Source organism: Ooceraea biroi, chromosome 5 (assembly GCF_003672135.1).
Source record: "Ooceraea biroi isolate clonal line C1 chromosome 5, Obir_v5.4, whole genome shotgun sequence".
NCBI lineage: Eukaryota > Metazoa > Arthropoda > Insecta > Hymenoptera > Formicidae > Ooceraea > Ooceraea biroi.
The window spans coordinates 9,111,990-9,129,850 of NC_039510.1; the positions used below are offsets into that span (position 1 = coordinate 9,111,990).

At 36.5% G+C, this 17,861-nt stretch overlaps 3 protein-coding genes across 4 annotated transcripts; 1 reads left to right on the forward strand and 2 right to left on the reverse strand.

Annotated features, from left to right (window-relative positions):
• Positions 1 to 110: 110 nt before the first annotated feature.
• LOC105286994 (paraplegin) lies at positions 111 to 3,664 on the forward strand. Its single transcript, XM_011352354.3, has 9 exons — positions 111 to 364; positions 545 to 835; positions 915 to 1,146; positions 1,234 to 1,548; positions 1,628 to 1,796; positions 1,876 to 2,228; positions 2,306 to 2,802; positions 3,031 to 3,156; positions 3,285 to 3,664. The coding sequence occupies exons 1-9, from the start codon at positions 197 to 199 to the stop codon at positions 3,444 to 3,446; spliced, it is 2,313 nt and encodes a 770-aa protein (XP_011350656.1). The 5' UTR covers positions 111 to 196; the 3' UTR covers positions 3,447 to 3,664.
• Positions 3,665 to 3,668: 4 nt separating this feature from the next.
• Positions 3,669 to 9,460, reverse strand: LOC105286993 (exonuclease mut-7 homolog). Of its 2 annotated transcripts, XM_011352353.3 has the most exons (14): positions 9,269 to 9,460; positions 8,985 to 9,102; positions 8,759 to 8,899; positions 8,357 to 8,547; positions 8,034 to 8,272; positions 7,769 to 7,950; positions 7,480 to 7,668; positions 7,209 to 7,418; positions 6,965 to 7,114; positions 6,571 to 6,849; positions 6,345 to 6,493; positions 5,468 to 6,184; positions 5,202 to 5,392; positions 3,669 to 5,084 (listed from the first exon to the last, which is right to left on the reverse strand). In XM_011352353.3, the coding sequence occupies exons 2-14, from the start codon at positions 9,091 to 9,093 to the stop codon at positions 4,736 to 4,738; spliced, it is 3,096 nt and encodes a 1,031-aa protein (XP_011350655.1). In that variant the 5' UTR covers positions 9,094 to 9,102; positions 9,269 to 9,460; the 3' UTR covers positions 3,669 to 4,735. The 2 variants fall into 2 exon arrangements, with proteins under 2 accessions (XP_011350655.1, XP_011350654.1); XM_011352352.3 differs by having other exon boundaries at positions 8,985 to 9,459.
• A 594-nt stretch (positions 9,461 to 10,054) lies between these two features.
• LOC105287000 (anaphase-promoting complex subunit 6) lies at positions 10,055 to 17,561 on the reverse strand. The gene is made up of 7 exons (XM_026969929.1): positions 17,425 to 17,561; positions 14,490 to 14,656; positions 13,516 to 13,589; positions 13,031 to 13,141; positions 12,379 to 12,471; positions 10,906 to 11,203; positions 10,055 to 10,657 (listed from the first exon to the last, which is right to left on the reverse strand). The coding sequence occupies exons 1-7, from the start codon at positions 17,425 to 17,427 to the stop codon at positions 10,372 to 10,374; spliced, it is 1,032 nt and encodes a 343-aa protein (XP_026825730.1). The 5' UTR covers positions 17,428 to 17,561; the 3' UTR covers positions 10,055 to 10,371.
• Between the last annotated feature and the right edge of the window lie 300 nt (positions 17,562 to 17,861).

Genomic DNA, 17,861 nt, shown 5'->3' on the forward strand with positions numbered 1-17,861 from the left:
CATATAAATTTTTATTCATATTACGCGGAAACTAACGCCATATTAAGTTTTAGTTCACAGTTTTTAAGACCCCAATATCAGATAGCGTTACTAATGCTGGAGCAACACGGGACGGGAGGTTTGCCCACCCTGACCAGTGATGCACCGGCAAGTGAGGGGGTGATTGTTTTTACTTGTTATTTCTTTACTTTGAATTATGCAGAATCTAATCAGGTGTTCAAGACGGCATTATGTAGCGCCTGGTCGGATATTTAATTGTAAAAATGTTTATCAGCCGACGGAGAAGATAGCTTTTGGGATTAAACATTTAAGTTTCGCGTGTGGCAACGGCGCGCATAGGTTATTTCTTCCTGTATCTCATCATGCAAGTACCTCTGCTAGTTCATCTATTTCCTTCATTCCGGAATGTTTTGACGTTTTATATTGATGTTGTGTTATGTTTAAATTATTAGTTAACTAATTTGTAGTATTACCGCATTCGATCTACGTGTGCGGATGTTCAACAAGAAGGGAATGTCTTTGATGACGGTACACTTGTTTTCAGGCCTATAAGAAAATTCGCAAAGAATTTCATGCTGTACAGTCTGCATTGTTGCACAGCGACATAAGCAAATTTAGCTTCCATCCGAGATATGACAATATCAGATACTTTAATACAACATGCAGTAATCCCAATAAGCAGTCGTCGCAGGAATCGGGCTCTGACGATTCCGACAAGAAACCGAATAAAAATGAAGAAATTAACTTACTTTTGCGCAAGTTGTCCATGCTGCTTGTACTAGTATATATTCTTCTGGTTGGGCTCCGAAGTCAGATGAACACGTCAAATTCAGAAGTGAGTTTTTTTTACTAGCCACTGTTTATTGGAAATTATTGAGGATTTAAGATATCACTGCGCAATCATCTTCAAATAGTTTTCAATTTCTGTCTCATGGAATGAATTTGTGTACGACATGTTGAGCAAAGGAGAGGTACAGGCAATTGTTATAAACCCATCTTTCGACCATGTTGTAATTGTTGTACACGATGGAGCCATTATTAAAGGTAGACGAGCCGCACGCAGGAAATACATCATGTCTGTACCAAACATTGAAAATTTTGAGGAGAAATTGAGGAAAGTGGAGAAAAGTCTTGGCATAAAACCAGGTAAGAAGTTTATTCGTGAGACATCGATAAACATTGTCTTCGAGGCTGTATCTCTCACGATATTCTTCTGAAACTTGCGTATTCTAGGCCAGGAGGTGCAAATTATTTATGAAAGAAAATCAGAGTATATAGCAGGCGCCACACAATTATTACTTATCATGTTAATCGCTATCACTGCCTATGCCTTCTTGCGGAAACGGTTCTCTTTCAAGCCGTTCGAGATTATATCTCAGATGAAACAAGCGAAATTCACGTTGGTTGAACCGTTCGTGGATAAGGGTAAAGGTGTACGCTTCGCGGATGTGGCTGGATTGAAAGAAGCTAAGATAGAAGTAATGGAATTCGTTGATTATCTTAAGCAGCCAGAGCGTTACAAGGCGCTTGGCGCCAAGGTACCACAAGGTATGGCAAATATGTATATGGGAAAATTATCAGTATCTTTATATTTATGTTAGAAAGTCCTGTGCAATCCTATTTTCAGGAGCTTTGCTCTTGGGACCTCCCGGTTGCGGCAAAACGTTGTTAGCTAAAGCAGTGGCAACTGAGGCAAACGTTCCCTTCTTGTCGATGAACGGTTCCGAATTTATTGAGGTATTTGGTGGTTTAGGTGCCGCTCGAGTTAGGGACTTGTTTAAAGAAGCCAAAAAGAGGTTCGACTATTTTGTTATTTTTTTAAAAAATAAGTCATATATTTCAGTAATACTAATTTTTGTTTCAATTCCCCAATAGAGCACCGAGCATCGTGTACATCGACGAGATTGATGCAATTGGCAAGAAACGTTCAGAAAGCTCGGCCGGTTTGACTAACAGCGAATCTGAACGAACGTTGAATCAACTTTTAGTAGAGATGGATGGAATGATATCGAAAGAAGACGTTATTATACTAGCCTCAACAAATAGGGCAGACATGTTGGACAAGGCTTTGTTAAGACCGGGCAGATTCGATAGGCACATTTTAATTGATCTTCCGACGTTAGAAGAGAGACAGCAAATCTTCGACACTCACCTGAAGAAAATAGCTTTGGAGAATGAACCTTCGAAGTATTCCGAATACCTAGCTTACCTTACTCCTGGTTTTAGCGGTACTTTCCTCAAGTTTACCCACAAAATACTTTTTACATTGTTACATCAATTGTTACACAAATCTCGACGTTGCCAGGTGCTGACATAGCGAATGTCTGCAACGAGGCAGCTTTACATGCCGCGAGGGATAAAAAGAAGCAAGTAGACGGTGACGATCTTCTCTACGCGATCGACAGAACGATCGGTGGTTTGGTGAAGAGAAACAACCCGTTGACACCGTCGACGAAGCGCGTTGTCGCTTACCACGAAGCCGGCCATGCGCTGGTGGGCTGGTTGCTGGAGCACACCGACGCCTTGCTCAAAGTAACGATAGTGCCACGGACCAACTTGAGCCTGGGATTCGCGCAGTACACCCAATCCGACCAGAAGCTGCACAGCCAAGAGCAACTCTCCGAGCAGATATGTATGATGCTGGGCGGCCGAGTCGCGGAGTACATAACGTTCGGTAAAATCTCGACGGGCGCCCAAAATGACTTGGAAAAGGTTACAAAGACGGCGTATCATCAAGTTCAGCAATTTGGAATGAGTCCGGCTGTAGGTTTAGTTTCCTTCCATGAAGAAGTCACCGACACGGTATGACATGAAACAACGATGTTCTCACAAGTTAGGGCCACTTCGATCAAACTCCGGTCAATTTAATCGTCGATTAACTTACGGGGCAACATAAAACTTATATTATTTATATACGAGAATTATATTAAAGATTTTTATGTTAGTCACCCTGCAAGTTAATCGGAGTTTGGTCGAAGCGGCCCTTGATCCTCGCATTTGGTAGTGTCGTGCAATCTCTTCTTCTTGCAGACAAGTAAAAAACCGTATAGTAAAAAATTAGCTAATCTGATGGATGCTGAAGTTAGAAGAATAATAGCAGAAGCGTACGAACGAACTCGGCAGTTACTGTCGAGTAACAAAGAGAAGTTAGATAAGGTAAGGTGCATCTCTTCACGCGTTTTGGAAATTAATTATTTGTTGTTATAAATTATAAGTGCATTTTTTTTATCAAATATAAATCTATAAAATGGAACAAATATGTAAAATGTTTTCATGAACCACAGCTTGCAACAGCTTTATTAGAAAGGGAAACATTGACATACGAGGATGTGGAAAAATTAATCGGACCTCCACCGTTCGGGAAGAAGAGGCTTGTCGAGCCGGCAGAATTTGAAAAATCCGATGCACCTAGAGAATCCCCATCGATAGATGGTGCAAACATATAGCAAAACGTCTATTTTTTGTAGATATTTATATATTGTGTAAAAAAATCCAGAATAAGATCAAATGCATTGAAAATATCAATTAAATTATTACGCATAGTTTGTAAAGTGGGCTTTTCCTCGCCACTTTCATTCTGTGTTCACAATATGCTGTGTATCATACACAGTGACGTTTCGCAATGTAAGTGTAAATAATTGAAATAAATAAAATTATACACGCATAAGTGGAAGAGTTTCATTTTTATTTCAATATTTAGGTAGAAACAAAGTGTCGCTACAGCATAATCGTGTGAAAAAACATATGAAATGTGGGATTAGAAACTGTTAAATCTAGAATGCCTCACAGTTATTAAAATGTTTTCTATTTTAATACCGTTTTTCCTAATAAAGTTTCTTTAATGTTGTTTCCTCGATAAAAAATAGTTATGCATATTCTTCTATGTAAATATAATATGTACATATACATATACATATATATATATATATATATATATAAAATATATGTATATATCAAGTGTATAACTGAAATACACTTTGAAAAATCAAGATAACATCTTGTACTCTAACGGGCATTTTTGTGTCAAAAAGTAACGAGAAATAGTTGCAAGAATATAAATATGTAATAAAGTAGATACATTCGATACTTGACTTACATTGCACGTTTGATTCGTCCTTATACACGTGTGATATTACAGGCAATCTCTAGCATGCAATTATGTATCAGAAATTACATCTTGTCTTGTGCAAGACGCTCGTTTGTGGTCCTTTGTCATTGTTAACCGATCTGTATCTTAAAAGTCTCCCGCGAATCTCTCGATTAATCAATTGAAGAAAAATAGAAATTCTAATATAAAGTTTACAAACGATTTAACAATCTGTGTCAATAGGAGTCAATCAATGGCAACAATTATATTAACAATCGTGTCACTTAAAAAAATCAATGGCATCTTGATTATACTACCACTCGATTGTATTATAATGTAATCAATATGACTAAAATCAACTTTATCGATTTTATAGGACTACGGTAATAATATGTAGATAAACTGAATAGGATGACGAAAAACGATACCGTCAAAAAAAAAATATACCAACAGGATATCTCCTAGGAAGATTATAGTAGCTAGATACTTTTGATTAGCGTGACAATGTCACATCGCCATGCTGCAATGCTGTGAAAATCTAGGAACAGTTATGCACTCAAAGTTTCGAAGGACGATTTTGATTCTTATTTTGTGCTATGCTCAATTCTCTGAGTATATCTTCGATATCTTTTATCTCGCACTTAATACTTACTGCTTAACAAGTAAATCTTTAATAACGCCGTTGAGAGCACGCTCTAAATGCGAGCCGTCCCAGTATATCTTCCCGCAGTGCTCGCAAATGTAAAACACTCGTACGTTCTTTAGTACCTTCAGCGGAACTTTGTCGATTTGTACCCGCACCTGATACCTGGTCGTACACGATGAGACGTCGATGGTATCCATGGATAGACGCCACGTACGGTGTTCGCTGTTCGTGAAGTAGTTGTTCGGATTCCGAACGAATGCGAGGTCGTCGTTCGAATCGTCATTGTCCACATTAACGTTCGATTGATTAGGTAACACTCGATAATTGTTCTTTCTGATAATTTTCACGAAGCTAAATTAAAATGAAATTTTTTAATTTCGTCGTGTGAAAAGTTGAAGGAAATAAAGGGGGAAATAATGTACGTTTACACTGACGTATAAGTATAGCGATTAAAAAAATGCAATTCACCTTTGCACAAGATCATCCATCAGTTCCTTCGGGACCTTCACGAACTCGTCGCAATTGCATATTTGGCATCTGCTGAAGATATCGTTCTGCGTGACCATTACGCCGAAGTAACTTAAAACCTCGCGCAACTGGTTGTCAGGTGTGTCAGCTGTTATTCTGTAGCAATTCTCCGGCGGTAGGTATTGTCTGAACTGCGTTACAGATATATCATTAGATGTTATTGCGATTACCGCTCTTACATTGAATTACAGTAAAATGTGCCTTACTTTTTCATAGTTTTTGTTACGCGTCAGTAACACCCTGTTTTCGCGCATCGCCAGTTTAGCCGAGTCGTCTCCACCTTGATCGAATAACACGTGCACGCAGTCCACACCGCACATTCGTAGCTTGCTGCTCAGACCACCCAACATCGAGTCACACACGACGCGCCACGTGTGCGCGACGACTGGATTCTCAAGATTTCGCTGTACCGATAATGGCCGGTTCATACCGTTCTGCCTGCCTTGAAAATCTCGTCTATTTGGAGCATCGTCTTGCCTATTTTGCGAGTCTCGTCTGTTCTGACCATCCTCCCATCTGCCTTGTTTGTCATACTTGTAATGATTCTCCCTTCTATTTTTATTACCGTATTTGTTCTGATTATCATATCTGTTGTAATTATCTTGATTATCTTGATATCTCCTCTGATTATATTTTCTGTCGTTGGTCGCCTTGCTTGATCCGCAGTGCGTGCTACTTTGATTGTAATTATTATGATTGTCATATCTTCTTTGGTTGTCTTGCCTCCCATCGCTAACTATATCAATAATCCCAATACTTCCAACTTTCGCTTGATTTTGATTCCTCTCTTTACTGCCGTAGTACCCGTATTTTTGCGCAGGCCTCTGTCGAGGCGCCGCTTCGTACTTCGCCGACGCGTTTGCATTGACCCTGTAACTCTCGTTGGCTCTATTAGGGGTTGTTGGATTCGAATAGAGAGGTTTCTGTAAAATTGTTAACAATCAACACATACACATTGCACGCAAGTAAGCGCACGCATATAAGCGCGATTAAAACAAATTATAAAAAAAAATTAAAATAAAATAGATTATAAAAAAAATTTATTCTCATATGAATATTGATACAGTTCCTTTACAATTGTACCTTGTATGCAGGTTTATTTGCATTTGTCTTTGCATATTTCTGTGGAATAAACTGTACTTCCGCGCAAATATCGTCAAACGGTATATCCATGTTTGCTGAACACTCCGCCAGCACATTATATATTTCCAGTAAACAATATGCGTCCAACGCTGTCAGAATAGATATACTGATAATATAAAAGTATATTGTTCCTTCGAGAGGCGAAATTAGAAAAAGAATTACCAACCGGCGTATATTATTTGACTTTCCCTCAACGGTCTCAGCTCCCAGTTTGAAAACTGGTCAGATTTGTTGAGTCTCTGCCCGAAACACAGCTCTACGAGCTTACTTAAACTTCTGCTCGTGAAACTCGAGTCACCTTTGTACGGGAAAACGAAAGAATACTCTTCTTCCAATTTACTCCACAAGAACATCAAGTCGATGTATCCTTGGCCATGTGTCTTAATAGACGACAAGACGGGCAAACTGTTGCGTATCACCGTCATGTCGTGCGCTATTCCAAATCCTGTAACACGCATGCAATAACTAATATACAACTTTCAATTATACAACGATGGTTAAAAATATATTGCAACGAATATTTTCCTGTTTTTTTTTTTAATATTATTTCAAGTACGTACCAATCTTGAGAATATCTTTATTTCCGAGTAGTACGAGACCAAACTCGCCCCAAAGATCACGTAATTCACTGCCAAGAGTAGTCACATCCAAGATGTAAACGTCATCTTCAGTGGCTATCTGTATAAGTGCCAATTCGGACTGTTTGGTTCCTAGAAAAAACATAAAAATTTCATATTTAATTCAAATAACGCAAATTCTGCTCTACAATTTTCTTTCGTGCGCAAAGTATGGTAGGTTCGTTACCAAAACTAGGCTTCCATTCCAAGTCAATTCCAACCATGGTAACATTTTTGAACACATTATCAAGAAACTCTTCAAACAACTGCCTGTTATCTACCACTTTAATGCGCTCTCGGGGCAACTTTAAACCGTGATAATTTACGTTATCTTCATTGGCTTCTTCGCTCAGTTCCCACTCTTCGTCTCTACTTGTGGAAGCACCGTCATTTATCCCTGTAAGCTATGGTATTGTGAACACTTCTCCAGACAAGAAAGTGAATATGAGAAACATTACTTTGTCTATTCTGTTCCTCCGTATGTGCAATAGCCCACGGCCACTTCTCTTTAGGTATATTATATTCTTTCGCCCAGTACAAGCCCTCTTGCACATCGCTGGCGTTAACCAACATCACGAGCAAATCCGCTTGCAGCTTGGCATCATCTCCCACTGCCTCCCTCACCATCTCTCTCCAACTGGCAACACCTGTGAAGTAAAATTAAATGAAGAGATATCAAAGTGCATTCCTACTTCCACGTACAATCAATTCTTGGAGAATCGAAGAGAAAGAGAAAGAAATATTTACTTAAACTACCGTCCACGTAACGCTTATGTATAAGAAATTGCAGTGCTCCCTCACTTCGTTTTGTATTCAAGTGTGGGCACATGTCGGGTGATAGATTGTACTGCTTTATGAGACGTGCGACAAGCTTGGTTATTGGCCGAGATTGCGTTAATGACATGTTAACATCCGGCAAATCGTTCTCGCTAAAAGAAGTGTGTTCGGTGTGAAAACTCCAGTCGACCGACAGTAAGATTCAAGTGCTTCGCAAGAGTGTATTGTTGCTTACTATATAAATTGATTTAGTTTTATGGAAGCATTTCCTCCTGGTGCTATCAAATTATCTAAATAAGTTACCAGTGCTTTCTGAATGTCTGGATTGCCAGCTAAAAGTTCATCCACCACTTGCAACTTATTTTGCAATATAAGCGGCAACAACAACAACTCCGGATCCATAAAATGACTTTGCAATTGTAACATCGCAGTGTACTGTGCAGCTTCCTTATAGTTTTTCTTTTCTATTATTTCCTGAAAGATACATGCAGGAGTAATAACGTTCAACAAACTAGTATCAAACATTTTACATAATCATAAAATTTTTCAGCTACGTACCTGTATTATTTGGAGAAACATATCCTTGTCTGCCATTAAATCGTATGTATTGAATAGTATTTTAATCAACTGCATTTGTTTCACATGTTTCTGTTTCACCAATTTAAAGACTGCTAACTTTAAATCAGGAACCAAAAATTCCTTGTATCCCTCTTTTCTATCCTCTATCCAAGTTGCAAACTCTTCCGTAACTGTAACACACAATTAAAATCTCAGGTTTCACAAAATTGCATTATTGTATCCTTTATTAACATAAAATAATCAATATCGAAGTCGAGATCATTGGTAATGCATCTCATAACATATAAATAATTACCTCTACCTTACACAAATATAAATTGACATTCAATTAATTACGATTACAATTATCCGTGAACGAATTATCAAGTTTTAAAAGTAAACCTGTATATGCCAGCGTCTTGCTGTTGGTCATGTAGCCAAAATCATTGGTACTGACAAGAATTCTGAGCGTGCTGAGATAAGGATTCGGTGCCGTTTCGAAATAATCCGTCAGCATATTGGTAACGCTATCGCATTTCTTCCCTACGCAATTAGCAAGAAACAATTAATGGACGAAATTAAAAAAAACAAATTTGATCAAATTACGACGGAAAAGAATTGTTCTTACATAGTGCCCACATTTTGTTCAGATTATCCAGCCATGCCCTCGTGGCTTCATCTAAGGAGGTAAAAAATAATAAATCCATATCCGTGTCCATGGTCCGATGACGACTCATCGTCAAGAACTGGAAAGAATTGGAAATCGTCAAACGTTTGAATTTCGACGGCTACTGCTTGCGCAGTACAAATCGCCGATTTAGATATTCGTTATAGAAACACTCCGAGAGTAGACGACAACGCCCGATACAGGCTCGCACCGTACGAATAAATAATGGAATGACGAAAATTTACTCATTTGATGTAACGTCACAACACCAACGAGCCAACGAGACAAAACGCTAGCCGGGACTTCACCCAATATCTCTGAAGTTTGCGCTCCTTACACGCCAATGGGCACGAATTACAAGATAATAACAGAGTGCGCACTTGTTTTCTGACGTCATGACTCGACACGTCAATTAATCAGACGAATGAAAAACTACGTTCAACGCGAACAATGGAGCGCAACGAACAAAGACATCCAATCTCATTTATCGCTTTCTACCTAGGCTCGCGGTCATTGGACGGAATCATAATATGATATAGTTTTATTGGTAGTGAATTAGGGTGCTTTCCAGCAAAGAATTGTGTCCACGATGCTAGAAACGATCCGAGATCTCGATCCGAGAGAACGTGTGGCCAATCAACTTGCATCTTTACGGAAAAGCTGTGAGTTGATTGGCTACATATTTCTCGGACTGAGATCTCGAGTCGACATGCGCCTATGCAAATCGGTCTAAATAGGCGTTTACGATACAAAAGCTTGCACTTGCTTCGAAAAGAAAATACTGCACTGGTGCATTGTTTGTCGCATGGTATTCTTTGCATTCCTTATTGGAGAGTTTTCAGGAAGTTTGAATCGAGTGCTTCAGCGAAAGAGGAGTGAGCGAGAATTTTCTATCATGAAAAATGTAAGCATACATTTTCCATGAGTAACATTGGCAATTATTAGATATAAAAATAGAGGTAAATAAGCAGCCGCAATATTAAATATATAGGAGAAGGAATCGGAGTAAAAAAATAATAAAGGACGATAAAGTAGAAAAAAAATACTTTAATGGCGTAAAATGGTACAGAATATGATGCCTTGTGAAGAACAGATATCAATGATTTATCATATAAAATTTATGTCGTGTATCAACCGAAAACGTGAAATGAAACGTTAAAATGGCATATAAATTATTTTTCAATACAATTTTTGATTACGATTCTTCATATGAAACATCTCAAACTCGTATATTTGCAAATCACAGAGATACTTATATGTAAACTGTACCATTAGCTTAGTTTAACATTGTATTATCTATTAATATGTGATTAATATATGATTTCGATAACAATTTTCAATTTCGTTGTTACACATCGTTTACATTGATTACATTCACATTCATCGTGATGTTCTTCAACATCTGATTGATCAACATCGATTTTTTCCCATTGTACTTGTTTCCGTTTTCATTAGGTTCCGGTGTAGGGTCGGTATTGCTGTTAGCATTATTATCAGTATCGTTGTTATCGGTATCCTCATTATCAATATTGCCATCAGTATTGCGCTCATAATTGTACATATAAGTCTGCAATACTATATTTCTGGCGTTATCCTGATTCGCAGTTGATTCCGGCATCGTAATAGCCAATTGTCTGCAACATGATTTGCGACTTATAAATATCATTAGAGACAATTCTCTTTAAAGAATTACTTTGATCAATCGATCAAAATCGACTCGTCTAAGACGATAAGTTGTCGTGATACGACAAAATAGCAGACCTACTTTCCATCTATAACAATGTGCATTTTTGGCTCATGTTGCATATAGTAACATTTTTTGGCCAGCTCTGTTAGTGAAAAGTTTATCTATTGCAGAAAAGTAAGAAGGAAAGTTACTCACCCTGCGGTTGAGTTGTTAGGTACATTTGTATTAGGCACATTGCGTACAGGTGGTACTTGAGCTATTACATTATTTCCTTGATTAGGAGAATTGAAATCGACGTCGACGTCGTCGTCGTCGTCGTCGTCGTCGTCGTCGTCGTCGTCGTCGTCGCCCAACCGGTTCGTGCCGTAATTGGCATTCGAGACCCAGTTCGGCGTTCTCCATGCAGTTGCGCCCACGAGTTTATCGATAGCAACGACCTTGTTGTTATCGTTTTCAATCGTCAACTTTTCTTCCTTCGATTCAATAAATGGATCTGAAAATAAGTATTTGCCAACTGTACTCGATGCTGCCGTACGCGCCGATTATTGGTAACTTATAAAGTAGGCCTATGCCTTGCTTGCTGAGCAATTACCGCATTCTTAACTCTTCGCACTTTCATTTCAGCATTCAAATACGTAGATATGCTGTAGACGTACTGTAATGTAACAATTACGTTGTTTTCGTTAACGTGTATAATTTAATTGATTGCTTTTGTGTGATTACTGTGCATCTAGCTGCGTGTTCAAAGCTTGCAGACGTGCAACTACAAGAAATGCAAACTCTCTGTGAAACATTTAATTGACTGTCGATTAAGAAATTTATGTAGAAATTTATGTGCAAACTAAAAAACATGTCTACTTTGTGCATTATCAAAAAAACATTACCTTTCTTTAAGATTAATTAACTAAGAGCCACTTCGACCAAAGTCCAGTTAATTTAATCGTCGATTAACTCACTCTTCGTCTCTTTCTAAGGCAGGTAGTTAGAAAAGGACGAGGAGTGAGTTAAACTACGGTTAAAGTTAAACGGCATTGGTAGAAGCGGGCCTAATGAAATTAATGAAAAAGCGAAGCTGCGCGGTAACAAACGATTGTCAATTGATCGTTTGTAATTTGTACATACCACATGAAACGAACACATAAGTGTATGATAAATATATTAGCGAAAATATATAAAACAACTAAATATGAATTTTTAAATGAATCAAGTTAAATTTTAATATGAATTAAGCTTCTCTTATAATTTATATTACGTCTATTGTGATAATATTGTGATTATACAGAGAAAGATCATGTAAAAGATGATAAGCTTGATATAAAGAATTATAAATATATTAAAAAACATGAAAGAAACCAAAACTAAGTTATTTAAAAAAATATTTTACGTTTTATTATTTTCAACTTATTACGTTTAGAAGTAAGTTCGAATTGAGCATATTGGATCTAATATTTAGTCATTTTTTAAAACACAAAAAGAAATATAGAATTAATAACATTTTTCTATATGATTAATCTTTTCAGGATATTACTACATCTTTAAATTTGAACAAATTATATTAAAGATTTTGATTAAAGAACTTGACAAAACCATATTCCCATTACAAGTTATATATAAATACATATATATATATACACACACACATACATACATATGAGTAAATATACTTACTATATTCTTCCGGTGGAGCATTGGCATTGGTTGCTACTGCATTGTCATTATTAAACTCAACGCACTCGACGTCGTTACGTTTACAATAATACCCTGAAAATTATATTGAGTATTTTAAGTTATGCTCAGAAATAAAAAAATTGTTAGATTACGTAATTTACCACTTTTATGGTTATCATAAAAATGCAAAATTAGATCTAAGTATGTTAATATGAAATATAACATATAGAAATACAAATTACTTATTTTATATATGATATAAAAGAAAAATTTATGTATCATATACAGGGTGGCCCATTTTAATTTATACAGTCGATTTTTTAAAAAACTAAAAGAGATACGAAAAAATGTTTCAGACAGACATGTCACGATTTCGAGGGGGACATAAGATGATACCATTGGTTTGACCTTGAATAGTCGTTTGAAGGTCAAACCAATGGTATCATCTTATGTCCCCCTCGAAATCGTGACATGTCTGTCTGAAACATTTTTTCGTATCTCTTTTAGTTTTTTAAAAAATCGACTGTATAAATTAAAATGGGCCACCCTGTATAAAAGAAAAAGAATATGAGACTAAGACTTGTAAAAAGAAAAATTAAGAGACTTGTTATTAAAACAATACGCGCGTGTTTGCCAAAGATTACAAACTTACATTTTCTAAGGAGAAACTTCCACAGGATGCAACTTAGTGTAGTAAGAACGATTAAACTACTCAACGTTCCTACAAGCAACCATATTAGCGCGGTTTGATCTATTGTAGACACTGCAAATGTTAAATATAAATTAATATGTGTTAAATGTAAATATAATATAAATAATATTAATATAAATTAATATAAAAAAATATGAGAAGCATAAACAAATGATATGTACTTAATTAAAACAATAAATTATAGAATACACAGATATATTTAATAGAGAATTTATGGATATATATATATATATATAATGTTATGAGAACAATATCCATATATATATATATATATATATATAATATATCGATTTTATATTTAAGCAGGAGAATAACAAATGATTAAAATTGTACATTACAATTTAGCAAAATGCATCATCAATCACTTTACATATTTCTCAAATGAAATTATAGAAAATTATTTCAAAGATGGCAGTATTACTCACGTGAATTTTCTGTCTGGATCTTTTTCGCGCAGTATGACCCATCGTGGCCGTTTGCAAGCACTTCATTTGTATATCTATAAAATCGAGGAAATATACAATTCTGTGTAAAGTATAGGAGACAATTGTTTCATGCTTTGTTCTTTCTTATTTATGCAAATAGACATATCAAGTAGCCCCTCTGTTGTTACATCGATTATGTAACACGCACGTGTTCGCCGTTGACTTTGATGATTACGGTCATACGACGCCATTCTAATCGCACAGTTTATTTTGACAGTGACACATAATCAGCTCGTGGATTAAACTGAAGTTTTATATCGGCATTTGTCACTCATCACCTAGGTTGTCGAACAACCAGAAAAATATATTTTTATATCAATATAAAGTTTATTATGAACAATTCAACTTTTCTTATGAATGAATTAAATCTTACGTGTGATGCGGTTTGTGATATTAAATGTAATGTTAAGAATGAGTATTGCAATTATCCGTTAATCTTAATCGCTGAGGGACAAATGATTAGCACTTTGTGCCAAAAACCAGTGAAACTTGGATAGTTTTATGTGCAATGATGACGCAACAAATGCCTTTTTGCTTGCCAAGTTCTTTCAAATTCTCTTGTAATGTTATTTACAAATTTGAATTCTATTAGGCGCTAATATTAGAACGTAAACGTGTAAAGCGCGACAGAAAGAGCGGAAATAGAACCTTCCCAATATGTCTGATACAAGGAATTAATTAATTCGAGTGCAAGAAATTGTAGATTAATATTATTGCATTGTTGCATAATGTGCATGTTATATACATATATCATGCTAGTGCGGTTGAAAGAATTTGAAAAGGTGCTGATAAAGGGATCAACAATGACTAAGCACGGAAGCAGGCGATCATTGATGTTTGTGTGTCATAATACCTAGATAGCATTATAGCAAGTATATAAGAAATGTGAATGCAAATGTAATTTTGTGTCTTACCCCTCAAAGCATGGCCCGCATTGAAAAGGGTTCCGTGCCAATTTATCTGTTTCGACACGATTGTACCTGCTGCATATCGTATAATTCACGCAGTGTCCAGAAAGTTTATAACAGTACTGCTTCTCAGGACAGTCTTCATCCTGTTTGCATGCTTCAACGATCGCGTCCTGAAAAATAAAAATAAAATATATACATGTGTGTGTGTTTCTTTAGGAATTGAAAAATAATTCTTATAATATCTCCGTTTGCTTATTACATTTATATTTTGTTGTTCTTGACTTTATTTATCAAGCCACAATCGCACAATAAACGCTCATGAAAGCATCTGTAATATAAAAAAACGTGGAACCGATCAATTTGTTCATGGTAATGCAAAAATACGCATTCCAGCGTATCATATTTGAAACAAAGACAACAAGAGACAAACAAATTCAGTCATAAACGCTCCAGGTTTTCCAATTCCTCCGCAGAGCGCAGAATACTTTGTTTTCGTCTGCATCACAAACTGTGCACAGTAGCATCACAAGAGTAAGCAACATCGCTTACTCTTTATCAGACTTGTAAACTAAACGTCATACTAAATCTTAATCGCACTAAGCGGCAAGCAAGTGATTCATTATCGTATCGCTTCCGATTGTTGTAAGATACTTGATAGATATTTTTATCTGTTATTCAAGCAATAGATACACACACATTTATTACATATATTTTTATTATTATTTAATATATATATTTATTATTTTATATATATATATATATATACACGCAACACGCACGTGTGCATTTCGGAGCACTTGCTGTTTCCAAGCGCGTATCGGATAAGCAAGAGGCTGCATGCTCGGAGATTCCCACTTTGATTCGAAAAGAAAATACCAAGAAGACAGGTGAGTCATGCTATTGCACGGGCTTGCTGGTACGGCTCGTTTTGGCACGCGGCAAACGAGCAATCGAGCCTCTCGTCTCGTCCTTACACATGAACCGTTTCCTTTCGTTTCGCAGTTTTTCACTTGCGTTTCGAGCATGAATTTATGTTGAGATGCATCAAGTGGTTGATTTTCGTCACGTCGATTATCTGTAGTACTACGAGGCGTACGCCGCACCACCATTCCACATCCGCCACCAGCGATAGCAACGAAACGTATAACAAAAGAGCCGCGATATGACCTGCCTCTTGATTTTAGGTCAAGATCGAGAGCATTTCCCGATCATTGTTGCGCGATCCTTTTTTATTTTCTTCGACTTTCCTTCTCCTCCTTGGAGGATGATGAAACGCATCGTAGAATTGCGATATTGCTTGTCGCACGTTTCGCTGAAGCGATAATCTGTCTCACTTTGAGAAGAGCGTATCTTTATTCGATTTGAAATATAATTGTATCTTATATCGACCTCTAGAGAAATTCAGTGAATACTGGAATTTGTGATGTAATGTTTTGTAATTGAAATGTTAAAAGTCCGTTACATGATTGCTTCCGATGCATTTTCATATCACGTTGTAAAGGTATATGAAATATCTTCTTTGTGGAACTTACAAAACACCTCATCGTGAATTTAGATCCAAGTTAAATAGTTCTGCGGAAACAATCGGAATTTGAACTGGCGCCTGCTAAGCGATTTTTAAGTGCTGATTTCGCATCTTTGAGATCATCAATTTAGTCAGAACATTAGATGATCAAAATCCGGTTACATCGGGCCCAGACGGATTACATAACGATTTCAAGTTTCTTGTTACATTAAGGCAAAAATTGAAATCAACATGATGAATTCACAAATATTCGATACTGCAAGTGTAGAAAAATTGCACTTTGCGGCAAGTGTTTCGTGTTTCCGTGAATTATCACGAGTAGAAATAGAATTCATCTTTTAGTTTTTACTAATACTTTTAAGAATAAAATTCGTTATATAAAATACGATGTCAAATATTACCCTTTTTAATTAGATTAAAAATTTTTTATTTAGATTTTTTCGCACAGTTTTTGTTTTGCGAATTACGATTTTTCGATTTTCGAAAGATGTAACGTTCATATCGAATATTTTTATTTCATTGAATTATTTTATTGAATTATATTATTGCAAAAAATAATTATGAGTTTCTCACAAATTTGTCGGAACATTTGCGTGAAACTGTTTAAATATGCTTAAATGTTCATTTTATAATTATATAAAATTATACATTAATAAAAAAATTGTAATTATTTTTTTATCCATTTATTACTATTAAATTGATGTAACTGGAAAATGGGATAAGAATTAAAATTATTTGTACACGTTGTTAGTTTGATGAATTTTTGAGTATAAATCATAAACTCGTCTTTTATTTCATGAAACGCTCCTTTCACTCGTAGAACCTCGTTAGTTGTTTTATTCTTATTACATATCTGATTTTCTCATTTTCGAATATTCGAGAGAGCCTCACAATTATTTGTCCCGCACGCCCTTAACATCTCTGAATCACGTTGATCTTTGCGATCGATAGCAAGAAACCGTCGATTCAACATAATCAAAATAACTCGTAGATAAACAGTATTACGCAGTATTACATTAAATTCACATCGCTGTAGATCTTTCCATCTTTTCTTGCTAATTTCGAATTTATATAGTATATTAAATCATATTTTTCTCGCATATTAAAAATGTGCAAAGTGAAGATGTGTTTATATGAGCGTTGAAACGATTCAAGTTTTTTCTATTGGATTCAATTTAATTAATACGCACGTAATAGATTTATTTTCTATCTAAATTAAAATAATTTCGCACAATGATCACCATAAATATCGTAGATATTTGCTAGATTTCTACGCGCCTTCCAATCGATTAATCGATCGAAGTTTCAACAAATGCGGCAGGATGCTATTAAATACACATGTGCATTTATTTCATAGCTTCGTACATAGCATCATACATATCGTTTTATATATCCATTTTTTTGTAGACTCACCATTTCGCCGTGAAGAGATTCGCACGTCTGCACCAACAAATCGATTACTGTACGGATGATTTGAAAATCTCAAGCCAGCTAACTTAATCGGCCGTGCTACGAACGAGCTCATTCGATCGACTTCTTCTCACGCGTTGCACTCCGTGATGATGTGACAGTGTCCGTCCACCTGACTGCCGTGGGTGCTCGCAGGATCAACCTGTACTAACATGTTCGTGCATGTCTTATACTCGAGAACTCGGAGGGGAGTCAGGGGAGGCCTGGAGCCTGACACAATGATGTGAACTCGGACATGTGGAGGGGATGGTCACCAATGGTCTCGCGACGCACAAGCTACGTGTCGTGTTTGTGTGCGCCATGCACGCGAAACGTAGTTGTGTACGTCACGTGACGTGACGTGACGATCCCCTCCACATGCCACCGCATGCTGTCGGAGT